Source organism: Crotalus tigris, unplaced genomic scaffold (assembly GCF_016545835.1).
Source record: "Crotalus tigris isolate CLP2741 ecotype Arizona unplaced genomic scaffold, ASM1654583v1 scf7180000019483.1746242, whole genome shotgun sequence".
Taxonomy (NCBI): Eukaryota; Metazoa; Chordata; class Lepidosauria; order Squamata; family Viperidae; genus Crotalus; species Crotalus tigris.
In genome coordinates, this window is record NW_024097562.1 from 307,269 (window position 1) to 326,720 (window position 19,452).

The window sequence follows — 19,452 nt, forward strand, 5'->3', positions numbered from 1 at the left end:
TGTGATCTTAACTTGCTGATCTTATTTTCTAGTCTAACCTTCCATTTTTGTGGTGCACTGTTTGTTTGTTTTTCTTTTTTGTTGATTTTACATCCCAGGTATTCTGTTATAACTGCAGCTGTGCTGTACATTAGTTGGTTTGTTTCTTGCAGTGAATTGGTGCTTATACTTGCTATTGCAGTATTTGCATCTTTTAATGCTTGTGCTAGCTGTTTCTTTGGAACAAGCTTCAATGCAGGCAGCCTTATTCTGTTGTTTTTGTGCTGTTCTAGATGCTCAATTATTCTTTGTTTCAATTCTTTTATTTCTTTAGTTAGAGGGTTTTGTTCTTCCTGAGGAAGAGGTGCCTGGTTTCCAAATGAGAACAGTTGTATATCTCTACTGGATTCTTTCACTGCCAACTCCCCCTGGTTTGCCTCTACATTCTGAATTACTTCTTGTAAGGCTTTGATTTCTTTGCCCTGGGTAAACCTTTGCAGTTCGTCCAATTCTGTTTCTGTAAATACTTTATTTCGTGTTATAAATCGGCGTTGATCTGCTAGTCTCTGTTCTGTTATTTCTGATTCTGGATGTTGTTCTTTCCAGAATTCGTGCATTCGTTTTAGATATCCTCGTCTTGTTGGACTTGATCTGTAGTAACAGATCATTATTTCTTTGTTTTCCATCACTGTGTATCTGCGACGGGTAAACACCTTTTCTTCCAGTAGTTCTGCAGCTGCTGGCCCTGGTTGCTCAGCCAACAGTCCTGAGTCCTGTAACCCATTTTTCACCAGATATCCAGGAACTTCAATATCTAGTGCGGACCTTGTTAACCCAGGCGACGTCCGAGCCGGTATGGCATTCTGAAATTTACGTCTCACCATATTTTTTATGGGAGAGACACTCTTGGTCTGACTCCTCTGATGAGACCTGTCCAGTATGGTTGAACCTCTGGCATAACTCTCATCTTCCTCAGAGTACACAAGCCCCACAACCACGTCAAGGTAGTGCCTCACTGGGGGTTATTATTATTATTATTATTATTATTATTATTATTATTATTATTATTATTATTACTATTATTATTGATCATCACATAGTCAGCCAGATTTTCAGACTGGATTTGGCATTTTGTCTACCTATTGAGTCCTGAAGTTGAAACTCAAATACTTTGGCCACCTAATGAGAAGGAAGGACTCACTGGAGAAGGGCCTAATGCTGGGAAAGATTGAGGGCAATAGAAGAAGGGGATGACAGAGAATGAGGTGGCTGGATGGAGTCACTGAAGCAGTAGGCGTGAACTTAAATGGACTCCAGAAGATGGTAGAGGACAGGAAGACATGGATGAACGTTGTCCATGGGGTCACGATGGGTCGGACACGACTTCGCAATTAACAACAACATTGAGTCCTTACCGATATTTTTAGATGCTGAAAAAGCCTTTGACTAACTGAATTGGCAGTTTATGTTAAGATTAATTGAGGAGATGAATTTTGGAGAAAAAATATCACAAGCTCTAGGTGCTATATATCAAAAACAAACGGCACAACTTATTGTCAATGGGGGTTTGTCAGAGGTTTTTACAATAGAAAAAGGTACAAGACAGGGATGTCCATTGTCACCGTTATTGTTTGTCTTAACATTGGAAATTTTGTTGATTAAAATTCGAGAGTTGCAGGAAATAAAAGGAATAGAAGTTAACAAAAAAGAATATAAGTTAAGAGCTTTTGCAGATGACTTGGTGGTTACTCTGTCTCAACCTACTTATTCTGTAGTAAAGTTACTACAACTGATTCATCAATATGGATGTGTTTCAGGTTTTAAAATTAATAATAATAAGACTAAAATATTATCTAAAAACATGACTAATCGGGACAAGCAGATTTTGGTTAATTTAACAGATTTTGAAGTTGTTGATAAGGTAAAATATTTGGGGGTTACTTTATCTGTTTCTAATGTAAAATTGTACAAGAATAATTATGAAAAGTTGTGGATCAGGGCACAGAAAGATTTGAAGAATTGGGATAAGTTACAGTTATCTCTTATGGGTAGAATTGCAGTGATTAAAATGAATGTCCTACCAAAATTTCTTTTTTTGTTTCAAATGCTACCTATTTTAAAGAATGAGCTTAACTTAAATGAATGGCAGAAAGGCATTAATAAATTTATTTGGGCAGGGAAAAAACCAAGGGTAAAGCTTAAAATTATGTAAGATTTTCGTGAGAGGGGTGGACTCAAGGTGCCGAATTTGAAATTATATTATGATGCTGTGGCTTTAACATTGATTAGTGATTGGGTAAACTTAACAAATGTAGAAATACTCCATCTGGAGGGTTGGGATTTATTTTTTGGATGGCATGCCTACTTAATTTTTAATAAAAAAGTGGATCGAGTTTTTAAATCACATATTATAAGGATCTCTTTACTTCGGGTTTGGAGGAAGTATTATAAGAGTGATTTTAAAATACCTTTATGGGCTATACCTTGGCATGCGATAGAGGGGATAAGGAGAGGAGTTAAAATGGATAGGGTTTCTTACACACAATTACTTAGATGGGATGGTCAAAATTGGCAGTTAAAATCTTTGGAAGATTTAGTACATGAAAATATTACCTATTCATGGTTTAAATATAGACAATTAGTGGACAGATGGAAGATGGATTGTAATATGGGCTGGCTTAGAGAAGATGAAAATCTTTTTAAACAAGTAAAGGATCAAAGACAAACTCACATTAAGAGGATTTACGGGGTTCTAGTGGAATTGGATTCAGAATCTGAATTAATCAAAGATTGCATGATTAAATGGGCACAAAATTTTGGTGAACCAATCCCACTGGATACCTGGGAAATTATCTGGGTGAGGAATGTTAAATTTACACAAGCCCAGAACTTAAGGGAGAATTTTTATAAAATGTTTTATAGATGGCACCTTGATCCACAAAAAATGTCTCTTATGTATCCTGATTTACAGCCTAGATGTTGGAGATGTGGCTGTTTGGACGCCACCTATTATCATATTTGGTGGTCGTGCAAAAATATAAAAGCTTTTTGGATTAAGATATGGTGGAATATTCAAAGAATTTTTAGAAGAAGGGTAAAATTTACTCCGCAATTATTTTTGTTAGGTATTGTTACTGATTGTGATGCTAAGGAAGTTATATTGATGTTAAATTTGATTACAGCCGCAAGGCTGTTAGTAGGACAATATTGGAAGAAGGAATCTTTGCCTACCTTGCAAGAGTGGTTTTTTAAAGTTTCCTATCTGGCGGAAATGGCAAAGATTTTGGCTTTTTTAAAGGAGCAATCGCAAGAGAAATTTTTTGTTGTATGGGAAAAATGGATAAATTTTATACAACATAAATTGGATATAAAAAATATCATTTAGCTTTTTTATAACTTGTATATAATTTTTGATATTTTATGGATTGTTTTCTCTTTTTTTCTTTTTTTTCTTTTTCCTATTTTCTTTTCCTCTTTCTTTCTTCTTTTCTTTTTTCCTTTTTAAGTATTTTTTTTTTTAATGTTTATGTCACATATATTTTATTATTAACTATTTTATAAGTTGTTAAAACTTGTTTAGGTTTCTTAAAATTTTAATTAAGCCTATATTCAGCTCTGGGAAGCTCCGGGGGGGGGGATGGAGGGAGTGGTTTGGGAGGGGTTGGGTGAGGGTTGTTTTGTTTTTTTTTTTGTTTTTTATTGTTCTTTTTTTGTTATTTGTAAAAACTTTTAAAAATTCTCAATAAAAAAAACAAAAACAAAACATTGAGTCCTTACCAAGGACCTGGGATAGGCAGATGTGGATGTTTGATGTTATTACAGATATTGTCGCAGTTCCTAGTAAGGCCGCCTTTTGCAATTGACTAATGGCAAATTTGTCAATGCCAATGGTATTCAAGTGGTGCTCCAGTTGTTTTTTTATTTTTATTTATTTGTATTTATTATTATTATTATTATTTCACAAAAGGTGATCACATGACTCCGGGACACTGCAACCCTCATAAATATGAGTCAGTTGCCAAGCATATGAATTTTGATCATGTGACCACAGGGATGTGCATTGATCATAAGTGTGAAAAAATAGTCGTAAGTCACTTTTCTCAGTGCTGTTGTAACTTCGAACGGTCATGAAATGAACGGTGGTAAGTCGAGGACTACTTGTATGAAGATTCAGTGGCTTCTGGCAAATAGACTTTGAGAGCTCCAGCTTTTTACACTACAGGCTCAGCCATTTCTGCTAGAAAAAAATATTTTTGATTCGGTGGCCGTTTTCTATGACAGAGTACATACAGAAATATAAGTCTCGGTCTCTCTGTGTTTCAGGTTCCGGAAACAGATGAAGATAAAATGGAGGATGGCTGTTCCCGGAAACTGGCTTCTGTAAAATACTTCAGGCTGTCATTGCTAGTTCTAATTCCCTGCATCTGCACCCTTATACTTTTGTTTGTGATTCTTCTTTCCTTCGTAGGTGAGTATCAGAAAAGATGAGTCAAGACGAAAGGACATTGAACTTCATCAATAATTTGTTCTCCCCATCAGGTGGGGGAGAGGCAGGAAGGGGAGGGGTATGAAAGGAAGCAAACTTTTTTAGAATCCAAAACCTGTCACAAATTCAGAATCTGCTAGTTCTGTTCAGAACTGGCCACGTTTTTAAAGGAAAACGTGCCGGGAATCCTGAGTGATTTAATGAGACCAACGGGGCAAGGTTGGAGTGCTTGCTACTCTTTGTGGCCCCTCCCTTGCAGAAAAGAATTCCTCCACGTTATCTGCGTCCCGCCCTCCCCCCCCCAACCAAAAAAAGACATGCTTTAACTTGGGCATAAACTGTTCAGCCAAAATCCTTGGTTGCATAACAGAGGCGTAGAATCAAAATCATGTGAAGTATTAGTACCGCTTTATAAATCCTTAATAAGGCCATACCTGGAATACTGCATAACATTACAAAAAGGATGTTGAGACTTTGGGGGGGGGGGAAAGAGTAATTAAAATGATTAAAGGCCTGGAGAGTAAAACAGATGAAGAACGGCTGCAGGATTTGGGAATGGCCAGTCTAGAGAAAAGAAGGGCTAGGGGGGACATGATAGCAGTGTCCCAGTATTTGAGGGGGGGGGGTCAACCTATTCTCCAAAGCACCAGAAGGCAAGACAAGAAACAATGGAGGGAAACTAATTAAGGAGAGAAGCAACCTGGAATAAACTTCCTAACAGTGAGAACAATTAACCAGTGGAACAGCTTGCCTCCGGAAGTTGTGGGTGCTTCATTGGAGGCTTTTAAGAAGAGAAATACAGCCATTTGTCTGGAATGGTGTAGGGTCTCCTGCCTGAGTGAGGGATTGGACCAGAATGGTCCCGTCCAACTCTATTCTGATAGAAGTAAATCATGACAATTGTTTTTCTGCAGGAAGAAAACATCCCTGATAACTAATTTCTGTCTTGAAAGGCAAACACAGCGAACTCTTTGTGAGGTGCATTGTCTTGAAGAAGTTGCATTAAGAGGCAATTTGCATTACATTTCAATCTGCATAAATTAAAGCTTTGCTGGAATTGTTTCTTTTTAACAGCTTCTGAAATGCTAGCACATTTGGGGAGAAGAGTTCTAGTCAACGGATGCCTCCCAGTGATACATTCTGGATAAATTTTGAATGCCTGGGCTACAAATACACATTTATAAACTATGAGTTGTGGCTTAGTGGGCTGTATTCACTCAACTGTGCCTGAAAAATGTGATACACCGTATTTTCCCCAAGTCCACAGTAGAAGGACAGTGAGAAAATGAAAAAATAATCAAGTATTATTTTGTGGCTGACAGCTTTAGCTTGTTTTGCTTCCAGTTGCAATGCTCTTGGGACGAATGTAAAAATAAATCAAATTCTGTTTCTGTGTTTTGGCTGTAGACTGAGCAATGCCCAAGGTTACCAGGAATACTTAAAGGCCAATAAGGAAATTGTCTGGAGGCTCTGCTTTTCTTCGCTGGGTAGCTGTTGAAGATTGTGTATCCATTATTAAGTCAGCCTCCTCCAGGTTCTTGAGAAACGGGGAGGAAATTTTAAATTACTATAGAGTAGTTCCTCAGTGCTGCTCGTTAATTGGTTTCGGGAGGCGCGATGAGTTACCAAAAACGATGAGTACCAAACAGATTTTTCTCATAAGGAATAATGTAGTGAGTCACAAGGCAGCTGAACATCAACACGTTCTAGCTTGTGCATTGAGAACCGAACAAACGTTGAGTACTGAGACTACATTTTCTGATCAAAATGCGTTGTGTACCAAATTTGATGAGTTTCAATTCAGAATAGAGCTGGAAGGGACCTTGGAGGTCTTCTAGTCCAACCCTCTGCTCAAAGAGGAGACCCTATACCATTCCAGACAACTGACTATCCAGTCTCTTCTTAAAACCTTCAAGTGATGAAGCATCCACAACTTCTGAAGGCTATTAGGAAGTTTCTCCTTAATTCCAGGTTGCTTCTCTCCTTTATTAATTTCCATCCATTGTTTCTTGTCCTGCCCCCTCCAGTGCTTTGAAAAATAAGCTGCCCCCCCTCTTCTTTGTGGCAGCCCCTCAAATGCTGGAATACTGCTATCATTTCATCCCTAGTCCTTTTCTTCAAAGCAGTTGAATACCACTGTAAATACACAAAGTTGAAATATTCATTTACCTTGTGTCGAATCACCCTTTAGCTTAGTGCAGTGGTTCTCAACCTGTGGGTCGGGACCCCATTTGGGGTCGAATGACCATTTCACGGGGGTCACCAAACAATGCAGTCCACCATTTTTCCCCCTTTTCCTTAGCTGTGCTACTCCCTTTTATTCTATTGGCTTTTGAAAGCCAATAGAATAGACTCTCTTGAATAGAGTCTAATTCTATTGGCTTTCAAAAGCCAATAGGAATTGTCCAGGCTGTCTCTGCCCTGCTGAGCCCGCCAAAAGTCCCATTCTGCAAACGGTGCTGCACCAGTTGAGTAGTCCTCGACTTACGACCGGTTGAGTAGTCCTCAACTTACGACCGGTTGGGGGGGTTGCGGCATTAAAAAGGTTGAGAACCACTGGCTTAATGTCTCTCTCAACCTTGGCAACTTTAAGAAATGCTGGTTGGGTTTGGGGTGTTCTGGGAGTTCAAGTCCATGACTTAAGATTAAGAAACACTGCTTTAACTCATCAGTTTCCCTGGACTGATTTGGATGTTTGCAAATCTGGCTGTACCAGTCTAAAGACACAGGTGGCCATGCTTTCCTCCTTAACAGATATTTTTGCAGTATAATATGGAGAAATTAGCAAGAAGGCAAGGGAATATGACGAAAGAAAGGCAACATGGTTGATATGTATTATTATTGATATGTATTATATCCAGGATATATTTCTTTAGTTAATAGCAATAGCACTTAGACTTATATTCCGCTTCGTAGTGCTTTACAAGCCTCTAAGTGGTTTACGAGTCAGCCTCTTACCCCCAACAATCTGGGTCCTCATTTTACTGACCTCGGAAGGATGGAAGGCTGAGTCAACCTTGAGCCGGTCAGGATCGAACTGCCAAACTGCTGGCAGTCTGCAGTCAGTGGATTTAGCCTGCAATACTGCATTCTAGCTACTGTTCCACCACAGCTGTTAATCAGCTAATAGTGTGGTAAAAAGAGTATAATATACATTCAGTAGAGAGAGCGGTTCGTATCGTTGCTCTGTGGTTTGAAAGATTTTGCAAATTTTGGACTAGTGTGTTGTATAAGCCCAGAAAATTGAATCATTTCCATCTTTATAAATCAGGGCAATGTACGCCTCTTCCCGTGCTGATCTAGCCTTTGCTTTTTCAATTTCATTAAGTTTGTCAATGACTCTACCAGATCCTCAAGTTCTTTCTAATACTGAGATAGTAGCACAATTGGACTGTGTGTTTGTCCTGAGCTAATTTGTTCTACCACCCTTTTCACTTCTTGAAGAGTTATGAGTATACATAATAGTTTGCCTATGTTGGTCATTCAATTCTCTGATGACCAGTTTTGTTTTGATACATTTGGTACCTACATTGATACATCTCCAGAATGAGACAGGAGATTGGAGGTGTTTGTGAAGAAAGAATCTTGTAGTGAAGTTCAGAGACATAACAGAATAAACTTCCTACTAATTCACATAAAGTTTCATAGAAAATGGGCAGAGCTTTAATTACACAATTGTAGTTGTCATCTTGGCTGTTTATTTTAACCATATCTTGCAGAAACCCCTGTGGAAGAAAGGCAGGAGATTTTGCAAATTTTGTCCTACTGTGTTGTTACAAGTCCAGAACATTGGATTATTATTATTACCGTATTTTCCGGTGTATAAGACGGCTTTCTAAAGCATGCGAATCAGCTCCGAAGTCGGGGGTTGTCTTATACGCTGTGTCGTCTTATACGCTGGAAATTACGGTAGTTTCCGGCATATAAGACAACTTTCAAGGCATGCAAATTGGCTCCAAAGTCGGTCGTCTTATACACCGAGTCGTCTTATACGCCGGAAATTACAGTATTATCATCATGGCTAATTGCCCAGTCAGCTAGATGTTTAGATTGGATTTGACGTTTTTAATCAACCTATGAAGTCCTTCCCAGGGATCTGTTTAATGATGTTAAAGATATTGTTGCAAGATGTAAGCTTTTCCAAGTAAAGCTGCCTTTTGCAATTGACTTGATAGTGATCTTTATCAATGCCTATGGTGTTTAAGTGGTGCTCCAGTTCTTTTGGAATTGGATCCAATATGCCTATTACTGTTGGTAGTACATTTGCTTTTTTTTTTCTTGTTTGCCATACTTCTATTTCTATTTGCACGTCTTTGAACTTTGTTATCTTCATTTCTGTTTTGCTGTCTCCAGGTGCTGCCACATCCAGTATCCAGACTTTTTTGTCTTTCTCATCAACAATTGTTAAGTCCGGGGTGTTATGTGGCAGGTGCTTATTTGTTTGAATTCTACAGTCCCAGAGCAATTTAGCTTCTTCATCTGCTATTACTTTCTCTATTTTATGGTCCCACCAGTTGTTGCTTGCAGGCAAATGGTATTTCTTGCAGATCATCCAATGCACCATAGTTGTCACCATGGGTATAAAAAGTCTACACATCCCTGTTAAAATCTCAGGTTTTTGAGATATATAAAAAAACAGATCAAGGGAAATCATTTAATATAACATATAAGTTGTACAATTCAGTTGAAAAACTGATTATCATTTAGGGGGAAAAATAACAATAAAAAACTACAATAATGCGGCTGCATAAGTATACGCACACTATGTCCATAAAATTCCTTCTTCAAGTAAGAAGATGGTGGAGGACAAAACATAAAATGTTACTAAATTCTTTTGGAATTCTTTGAACACACCATACACTGTACAAAGGATTGTACAGTCTGTTGTGTATACTGTACTCTCAAATTATGTTGTTATAAAGTACATTTTTAAAAGTACAACTGGATAGACAAAGGACTAGGAAATTAAGTAATGGATGGAAAATTATTGGTAACCAGTTGCCGTGATGGCTAAAATTATAAAAAATATAAAAAAAATAAAACATGTATGTTATCTTCCCAATATTGCAGTTTTCAACTTTTCATAGAACAGGTTGTGTTTGGAATGTTTCTTGGAAGTTAATATATGTGTTTTAGATAGGCTGATATCTAATCAGGCTGATTATGTTTTGTTTTATTTTCCTTTTTTTAAATAAAGATTTTATTAATTTTCTCTTACATACATATATTAATTTTTCAAAAGTTATGGGAGAGGAACTATAAATTGTCAATGTCAACCTCATATAAAGAAAATTTATATAAAATGTTTTATAGATGGCACCTGCCAACAGCAAGATTAGCAAAAATATGTTTAAAAATATGTCAGATAGATGCTGGAAATGTAAGTACAACTCAGGCACTTATTATCCTGTTTGGTGGGCATGTGATAAAGCTAAGGTCTATTGGAAAAAGATACATGCCTGGTTAGAAAAAAAATGTTGGGAGAACATGTTGATTTTAAACCTGAACTTTTTTTTATTAGGTATAATGCCAGAAAAGATTAATAAACAAAGCCTATATTTGATTTTGCACGTCACAACGGCAGCAAGAATAATTTTTGCGCAATATTGGAAAAATGAAATGGAAGGATTACCGCCGGAGGAAAAACTAATCAAAAAAACATTGGAATGTGCAGAGATGGACAGATTAACTATGAGACTGAAAGATAAAGAAGAAACAGAATATTACCAAACTTGGGATTTATTCTATCAATGGCTAAAGGAAAGAATGAAGGATTAGGAACTGAATATGTATTAGCGTTTTTAAATCCAGACCACGTGTTGGTTGAAAAAAATAATAATTATGTTTTGTTTTATTTTCCCAATGCAGGTGTGTTGGGAAAAAAGTGCGTTCATTCAAATGGAAGTGACTTACTTGGCACCGACATTCATTTTCCTAGCATGAATGAGAGTGATGTAGTTGTGGTTCCTTCAGTGGACAATGAAATAGAGCTGACCTCTTGGAAAACAAACCAATCTTTTCATGTCAACCAGATGCACCCAAACATCAGTATACTTAGGGGAACCTCTTGGGTTGCCTCTGAAACTCCAGCAGTGAAAACGAATATTACAGATGAAAGGATTTTGACGAAAGCGCCCCATAAAAACTGGTCAGCGGCAGAGGCGTCAGTAGAAGAGGACCTGGGGTCCACTGACCCATCCATCAAAGTCATGAACAAAACGTTTTCTGAGCCTGCAGTGAAATCTACGATACCGCCCGCTGTGCAAGACGTGGGTTTGAAAAAAGGTAAGTTTATATTAATATGGATTCTTAATTAGGGCACAAAAAGGTGATGCGATGATTGGAAACATTCTTATACTTGCAGGAACTATTACAGGTAATCCTCGACTTACCACAGTTCGTTTGTGACCGTTCAAAGTTACAACAGCCCTGAAAAGGGGGATTTACGACCATTTTTCACACTTATGACCGTTGCAGCATCCCCACGGTCCTGTGATTTACATTCGGATGTTTGGCAAGTGGTTCATCCTTAGGAAGGTTGAAGTGTTCTGGGGTCATGTGATCCCCTTTTACAACCTTCTGACAAACAAAGTCCATAGGGAAGCCATATTCACTTAACAATCATGCGGTTAATTTAACCCCTGCAGCGATTCACTTAACACAGACATGTCAAACACAAGGCCCGGGGGCCGGATGCGGCCCGCGAAGTGGTTTCATGTGGCCCGTGAAGCTATCCTGGAAACAGTGAGGGAACGGCTCCCACTGCCTTGGCCCTGGCCCAGGCCGGCCGGGAGCCAATGTACAATTTTGTGGTGGCCATCCATGCTGAAACGCATTCAGTCTTAGCTCCACAAGGCCGTTTGGAAACAATGAGGAACCAGCCCCTGCCGTGTTGGCCCCACCCCCTGGGTGCATGCTGGGGGAGGTGTCCCCCTTTGTGAGGAATGAAGAAATACACCATCACCTGGAAGTGGCCAGCAAATGGCCCTCGCCTACTTCACATATCCGGCTTGATGGGCTCTGGGGGAGGGGTTTTGGCATGTAGCGGGGCGCTCCTCACAGCGCCGAGAGGCTGAGCCGAGCGGCGCAAATCCAAAAAGAAACGCGAGGCCGCCCAGCTCCCAGCCTGCCCGGTTTCAGCAGGCAGCGAGGCGCTCTCACAGCGCCTAGAGTTGAGTTGGGTGGCGCGAATCTGATGAGAAGTGCAATGCTGCCTAGCCTCCAGCCTGCCCAGTTTCAGCAGGCAGCAAGGTGCAAAGTTGGCGAGCTTCACACTGTCTGGCTCACCCCTGCCCCCCTGAGGGCAACCGCAATGCTAATGTGGCCCTCAGTGAAATTGAGTTTGACACCCCTGACTTAACAGATGTGGCAAGAAAGGTTGTAAAATGGGACAAAGCTCACTTAAAAACTGTCTCAGTGGTCGTAAGTTGAGGACTACCTGTACTTAACAAAGGTGGTTTCCATAGCATCTCATTCCTCATTTGAATTAGATAAAAGCTACTTACTAATGTTGAGTCCCTCACAGTCCGATGCCTGAGTGGTTATTGGGAACATGCTTATACCAGCAAAGGTGAGCTATTGCAGATCCCAGCCAGGGCAACAGCAGACTAAACTGTTTATTTCTGGAAAACTCAACAGCAGAGGTATGCTTTCGCTTAGGAAGTACCTCTAAGCTTGTTAAAATACATTAAACAAGTTGTGCTTGCAGAGTGCAGCTGCTTCACTTCTTAAAACTTGTCTGTTTCTTCAGGCTTCATTAGCCGCAGTCCCAAAATAATGAGTCTCCTTTAACTCTAATTAGAATTAGAATTATTTTATTGGCCAAGTATGATTGGACAAGGAATTTGTCTCCGGTGCATAAGCTCTCAATGTATATGCAAGCAACAAGTGATAAATCATGATTATAATCATAAAATACATTCATCATAAATCATAAGATACAACACTCGGTCATAGGATACTAAATAAGTAATCAACATAAATCATACTAGATACTAAACAAAACAATATACATTGTAAGATACAAACAACAAAGTTTTAGTCATAAGAAGATAAGGAAATAGGTAATAGGAAATATGAGAAAGATAATAGTAATACAGCCCTACTAGGTAGTTTGACAATATTGTGGGAATTGGTTGTTTATTAGAGTGTTTTGTATAGCATTCAACGCTAGCATTTATTTATAGCATTTAACCCTAATTGAAACAAGCTATATTGTTTTAAACTGAACCTTAGCATATCTAAGTACATTTGAAATAGCAATTTTCTTCTAGTAGTCTACTTCCTTCATTTTAGCATAAGACTAGGGCATGTTTTCATACTTGTATTTTATACATTCATAAATGGATTTTGAGAACAGCTCTGGAAAAAGTCAAAAAGAATAAAAAAAACCCGGAATAAAACATAGTACTTTATTTTGGGAAATATCGTTAAAGAAATTGTCCTTGCTATTTTGATTTCTTTGTATAGCATTTCTTAGTACGGTTCAACAACAGTAACAGAGAACCAGACATTCTGCAAAGCAACACAGACAACAGAAGGAACTGGGAAATGGATGTATCAACTTTTATAGTGTTGAAAATAACTGATCAAAAGCTGGCAGGATGTACAAACTGAGCTCTGTTGCCCAACTAGAAACCTTGAGCAGATAATTCTCAATTTACAATTCAAATTGGATCTGGAATTATGGTTATAAATCTTTGCGGATGTAAGTTGAGACATTATGTGACTGGATTTGAAGTAGCTATTTTGGGTTGTTTTTTTTACGATAGTTAAGTGAATGCAGTAGTGATTAAGTGAATCCATTTTCTCAAATAAGTATTTTGTTGCCAGAAACCAGACATAAATGCCGTTAACTGGCAAAAAAAAAAAATCATGGTCATGTGACTACAGGACACTGCAAACGGCTGTAAAGGTGAGCCAGTTGTCCAATGCCCAAAATGCCCTCGCATGATGGCACATGACCTAGACGGGGTAGGCAACCTTGGCTTTTTTATGACTCGTGGACTTCAACTCCCAGAATTCCTGAGCCAGCCAAGCTGAGAGGAAAGGGAGAGGTTTCCAAGCTGAGCCATGCTGGCTCAGGAATTCTGGGAGTTGAAGTCCACGAGTCATAAAAGAGCCAAGGTTGCCTACCCCTGACATAGACTGTATGTATGGCTGTTGTAACTAGGAAACTGGGTTGTAGCTATGAGGAGGGTCTGTTGTAGTGGTGGGATTCAAACATGTGAACAACCGGTTCTCTGTGGATGCTGCTTCCGGATGTCGGTTCTGGGCCTGGGCAACAAAAAATTAGCTACCGGTTCTGCCGAAGTGGTGTGAAACGGCTGAATCCCATCACTGGTCTGTTGTAATTTCAAATGGTCCCAAAAGAATATTTGTAGCACGGGGTTGAAGAGGTGAGAGGTCCTTGGGGGCTGTCCGCAAGAGAAAAAAAAAATCCCTTGCAGACATTTCATATTGTTTACTGCTTGGTGTTAATCTCTACTTATCTGGGCATTTGATTGCTGATCAGGAGGTGTTGTGGCTTTTTGATGGTCTCTTTTCTGAATGGTATGTTGTTTATTTCTGGGTGCCTGTTTATGGCTGATACGCCTGAGTGCCAGACTTCCAGGAATCCTCCAACGTTTTTGGAGTTAGCTTGGCCTAGGATGCGTATCTTGAAACAATGGTTAAGTGTCCATGTGTTGTGCAGATAAGGAGTTTTCATCATGTGTTCATCATATGTTCTGATTGCTAGTTAGTGTTGTTGGGTCTGCACGTACCATGAAACTTGTTGACAAGAAACTACATAAGGATGCCCAGACCACAAAGCTGTTTATTTTATCTAACACTGTTTTCATTTTTAAGATGTAGACTGAGTTCACACGTGGTTCTAATTTAAAACATGAGGTATTTTTGTTTTGGGCTTAAAGTGTTATGCAAAATAAACTATTGCGGTTTGGGTACTATAGTGTGTGACTTACTGTAGTGTATGGCCCTAGCCTCCTCTGACTTATTCAACAAGACGGGCTTAAAACATGTTTTTCTGTTTGATCACCTCACACCCCCAAAATTAACCTAATAAGTTTGTATCTGGCAGCAAACTCATTATGGGAAATAATTCTTGCATGTTGTTTTGCTAATGCCTGCCGATTCAATCATGTGTAAGTTCAGTTTTACATATAATATGCTTGGCATTCCATTGAGTTACATGCGTGGACAATTAAACAACTATCATTCCTTATCGCTATATGAAGTTACAGGGTTTTTTTTTAAAAAAAAACATTTCCAACATTTTATTCATAATGGCATGAAATTGAGCAAAAAAATTGTTGGCGCATTGTTGAGTAGAATAATAAATTTCTTACTTAACGCTCTTCTTCAACCCTTTCTCTCTGCAGAGCTCCTTTTTTTTATTAAAAGTTTTACAAATTACAATATAAACCCCCCCTCCCCTCCCCCCTCCCCCCTCCCCCACTTCCCAGAGCTGATTACAGGGTAACAAATAAACAAACATAATCTAGCTAACATAAACCAATTAAACTATCAATCAAAATCGTAACATACTTTAACTCCTTCTCAAAACAAATATTTTTTTATTATTATTATTGAAAATTTTTTAAGTTTTACAAAAAAGAAATTCCCTTCCCCGAACCCTCCCAACCCTCCCCTACCCTCCCCGGACCTTCCCAGAGCTGAATACAGGCTTAATTAAAATTTAAAAAAATCTTAAAACACGTATAAACCATAAGCAAATCTAAATACATTAATTAAACAAATTATAAAATAGTTAACAACAATATATAAAGAAAACAAGAAGAAAGAAAGAAAAGAAACAGAAAAAGAAAAGATAAAATAAAAAAAGAAAATAAAAAATTAAAAAAAATATCTATAAAATATCTTAAACTCTAAATATAAATTATTCAAAAACTAAATAATATTTTTTTATATCCAACTTATATTGTATGAAATCTATCCATCTTTTCCATACCAGGAGGTACTTCTCTTGCGATTGATCTTTCAAGAAAGCCGAAATCTTTGCCATTTCCGCCAAATAAGAAACTTTAAAAAACCACTCTTGCAACGTAGGCAAAGATTCCTTCTTCCAACATTGCCCTACTAACAACCTGGCCGCTGTAATTAAATTTAACATTGATGTAGTCTCTTTACTATCACAATTAGAAACAATACCTAACAAGAACAATTGTGGAGTAAATTTTATCCTTCTTCTAAAAATTCTTTGAATATTCCACCATATCTTAATCCAAAAAGCTTTTATATTTTTACATGACCACCAAATGTGGTAATAGGTAGCATCCAAACACCCACATCTCCAACATTTAGGCTGCAAGTCAGGATACATACGAGACATTTTTTGTGGATCAAGGTGCCATCTATACTCAAAACAAATATTAACAAATTAAAACAAAAATAATAATACAAGTAATACTATTAATAATTATCTAAAATCTACTCAATCCATAAAATTGCTTAAATCGCAATTTAATATGTTAATGGCAGATCAGACTGCAACTAATTTATTGTATATGAAACATAACACATTTTGTAACGCTAATAAGCCAGGGAGATGGCTGGCTTATCAATTGCGAAAGAAACAGAAGTCGAGAATTATAGATAAAATAAATTATAATGGTAAATTGGTATTCCAGAAGGAATTGATTAAGAAATCTTTTTTAGATTATTATAAAAAATTATATATGGGTAGGAAAGTACAGGTTTCAGATACAGAAAAATATTTACAAGATGCTTATTTTCCTAAATTAACAGAAGATCAGAAACAAGAAATTAATGGATTGATTACTATAGAGGAAATGATGACAGCAATTAAAGAATTAAAGTTAGGTAAAGCACCTGGTACTGATGGATTGACATCAATTTATTATAAGACTTTGATAGATGAGTTGATAGAACCTCTAAGGGAACTTTTTAATAATATATTACAGGGTTTAAAGACCCCTTGTCTTGGGGTAGAGCTTTTATATCTTTGAATTACTGCGGCTAGGTTGTTAATAGGGCAATATTGGAAGAAGGAATCTTTGCCTACTTTGCAAGAATGGTTTCTTACTTAGCGGAAATGGCAAAAATTTCTTTCTTGAAAGATCAATCGCAAGAGAAGTATCTCTTGGTGTGGAAAAGATGGATAAATTTTATACAATATAAGTATGATATATGCTTTCGAATAATTTATATTTAAAGTTTAAGATATTATCTAGAAGTGTAATTATTATTATTCTTTAGCTTTCTTGAAAGATCAATCGCAAGAGAAGTAAGCTTGGTGTGGAAAGAATGGATAGGGATATAAGGTGGGCTTTCGATTGGGTTATCTAGAAGTGTAATTATTATTATTCTTTAATTTTTTTAAAATTTTATTTTTTATCTTCCCCAAAGCTCTACTTTTCAGATTCATACTTCTTCTGAATATTATTGAATCAAATTATCTTGCCAAATATTTGGGCTTAAAACTTGTCCTTTAAGCCTGTATTCGCTCTGTTTCTGCAGAATGGGGGAGGGTTTTGGGGTGGGTTGGGAGGGATTGGGGGAGGGGTTTTTATTGTAAAATCTTAAAAAAATTTAATTAAAAAAAAATTATCTAAAATCTACTCCAAAGCAAGGTAATACTTTTCAGATTCATACTTCTTCTGAATATAATCAATCCATCTTCTCCAAATCATAATATATCTTTCTTGTGAATGGTCCTTCAAATAGGCGGAGATTTTCGCCATTTCTGCTAAATTAGACACTTTAAGTACCCATTCTTCCAAAGTAGGCAATAAGTTTTTCTTCCAATATTGCCCCACAGAGCTCCTTCCTTTATGAGAGATTTTATAAAGTAGCAGAATTGGAGAGAGACAATTAATGAGAATTTCCCAAAACCTTGGAAAATGGCTCTCTGTATTACTTCAAGATGTTTTTTATGGGTATAGAACAGCTCGTATGTTTGCAGTATTGTAATTCCTTTGGTAACTTGGAATGTAAAATAAAGGATTTTATCTTCTGGAGGAAGAAAAGCAGTGATTGGTGCTGAAGGCGCATGAAATAGATGATATACAATAAGCACGTAAGAGAAGGACGGTCACATTCCCTTCATCCAATTTCTGGTATAATTCTTCCATGATAGCAACCATAGATTCTTGAGGAGTTGGCACACCAGTGGCCCTTTTAGTGCTGGTGGAATCCAACTTTCCCTCAAGGAAGTGATGATTAAGGCTCCCAAGCTTATTCATCTCCCAGTCCCCATCCTGCTATCTTCAGATGAGATAAAGAGTCCAAACCTTAAGGCAGGGGTCTTCAAACTTGGCCCTTTTATGACTTGTGGGACTTCAACTCCCAGAACTGGGAGTTGAAGTCCACAAGTCATAAAAGGGCCAAGTTTGAAGACCCCTGCTGGCTGAGGAATTCTGGGAGTTGAAGTCCACAAGTCATAAAAGGGCCAAGTTTGAAGACCCCTGCCTTAAGGGATAAATCTCACTGAATGCAATGGGACACTCAATTTTCAACTGAGTTTGCTTCAAATGGTGCAGATAATAGCTACAGGGATAGGTAAAAGTGCATACAAATTTCATCTTAGTCAGTGTAACGTGATAATTCTGAAGGTCATCATCATCATACCTGCTAATGTGCATTTCCAATAATTAGCTATATTGACAATTCTAATCCTGGAATAAGGAAATAGTGTTTAGCAGAGCCTCTTAAGCATACATAAGATGTGTTATGTTACTTCATAATTTATTTAGTAATATGCCAAAAAATTAAGATCAACAAATACGTACAGATCACTTGGCTAGAAATCTTGTAACATCTAGAAGTTACACATTACTTGTGGCAAGTGGGAGGCTATAGAACTAGAAAATGCTTACAAATGAGAAAGCATCTGCAGGAGTAGCTACTAAGACTATTATAGGTATTCAGGATGGCCAATAAATAATGCATTTATAGTAAATGATTATTTTGTTCTTGGATGAAAGGCCTAGTTACTTTGAAAATAGTCATCTTCTTTGGCACAAAATTAAACAAAATAATAGATCTCAAGGCAATATTATTTTTTTTCCCATTTGGAACATTTCTATTTCCTTTTGCTCCAACTGGGATCAAAGAAGTGCTAGGGGAAAAATTACCTCAGTTTTGCTCTTGAACTTTTATACTGGATATTGGTTTGATTAAACTGAGTTATGAACTCACACTGTGTCAAACAGTTTCCTTCGGCAGACTTTACTTTTCATGTACAAGAAATATTATATTCACGTATTTTGTTTTTTAAAATTTTCTTTCTTCCAACAAGATAAACATCTGGTGGAAATATATTCACTGCAATGATTCAAATATGAGCAGACACAATTTGTCTAGGTAGTTTATTGACAAGAAAAAGATAAAACTAAAAATCTCGCTTCATAATAACAAACTACATATCTGAAACTATTCTGGGCATATAAATATAAAGTACGTTGCAAAATGCATTCCTTAAGTAACATTATCATATTAAAACAATACATAAAGAGATGTGATAACATATATTGAATGTGACCCCATCGTTCATTATATTTATAGAATCAGATTTTAGATGATTACCTTTAGAAACTCAAATTACAGCTGTTGAGTTTTATTACCTTAATGTTTGCCTGTGTCTATAAGGGTTAATTTCCAATATTGTGGCTAGAAGTGCATTAGATATCTTTTCCCTTATTAAGGAAGAAGGACAACAGAGCAATAACAATTCTACAGATTTGTGGTAAATTGGAATGGAACGGAACAGAACAGAACAGTTAGAAGGGATCTTGGCCTTTTAGTCTAACCACCTGCTCAGACAGGATACCCTATACCAGACATGTCAAACACAAGGCCCGGGGGCCGGATGCGGCCCGCGAAGTGGTTTCATGTGGCCCGCAAAGCCATCCTGGAAACAGTGAGGGAACGACTCCCACTGCCTTGGCCCTCCTGGCCCAGGCCGGCCGGGAGGGAGCCAATGTACAATTTTGTGGTGGCCCTCT

General features: G+C 37.6%; 1 protein-coding gene across 1 annotated transcript in view; it reads left to right on the forward strand.

Moving 5' to 3' along the window:
* The window catches only part of CORIN (corin, serine peptidase), a 114,733-nt gene that overhangs the window by 23,258 nt on the left and 72,023 nt on the right, over positions 1-19,452 (forward strand). The window contains exons 2-3 of the mRNA XM_039362892.1: positions 4,303-4,447; positions 10,334-10,750. Coding sequence (XP_039218826.1) covers positions 4,303-4,447; positions 10,334-10,750 — 562 coding nt within the window. The remainder of the gene's footprint in view (positions 1-4,302; positions 4,448-10,333; positions 10,751-19,452) is intronic.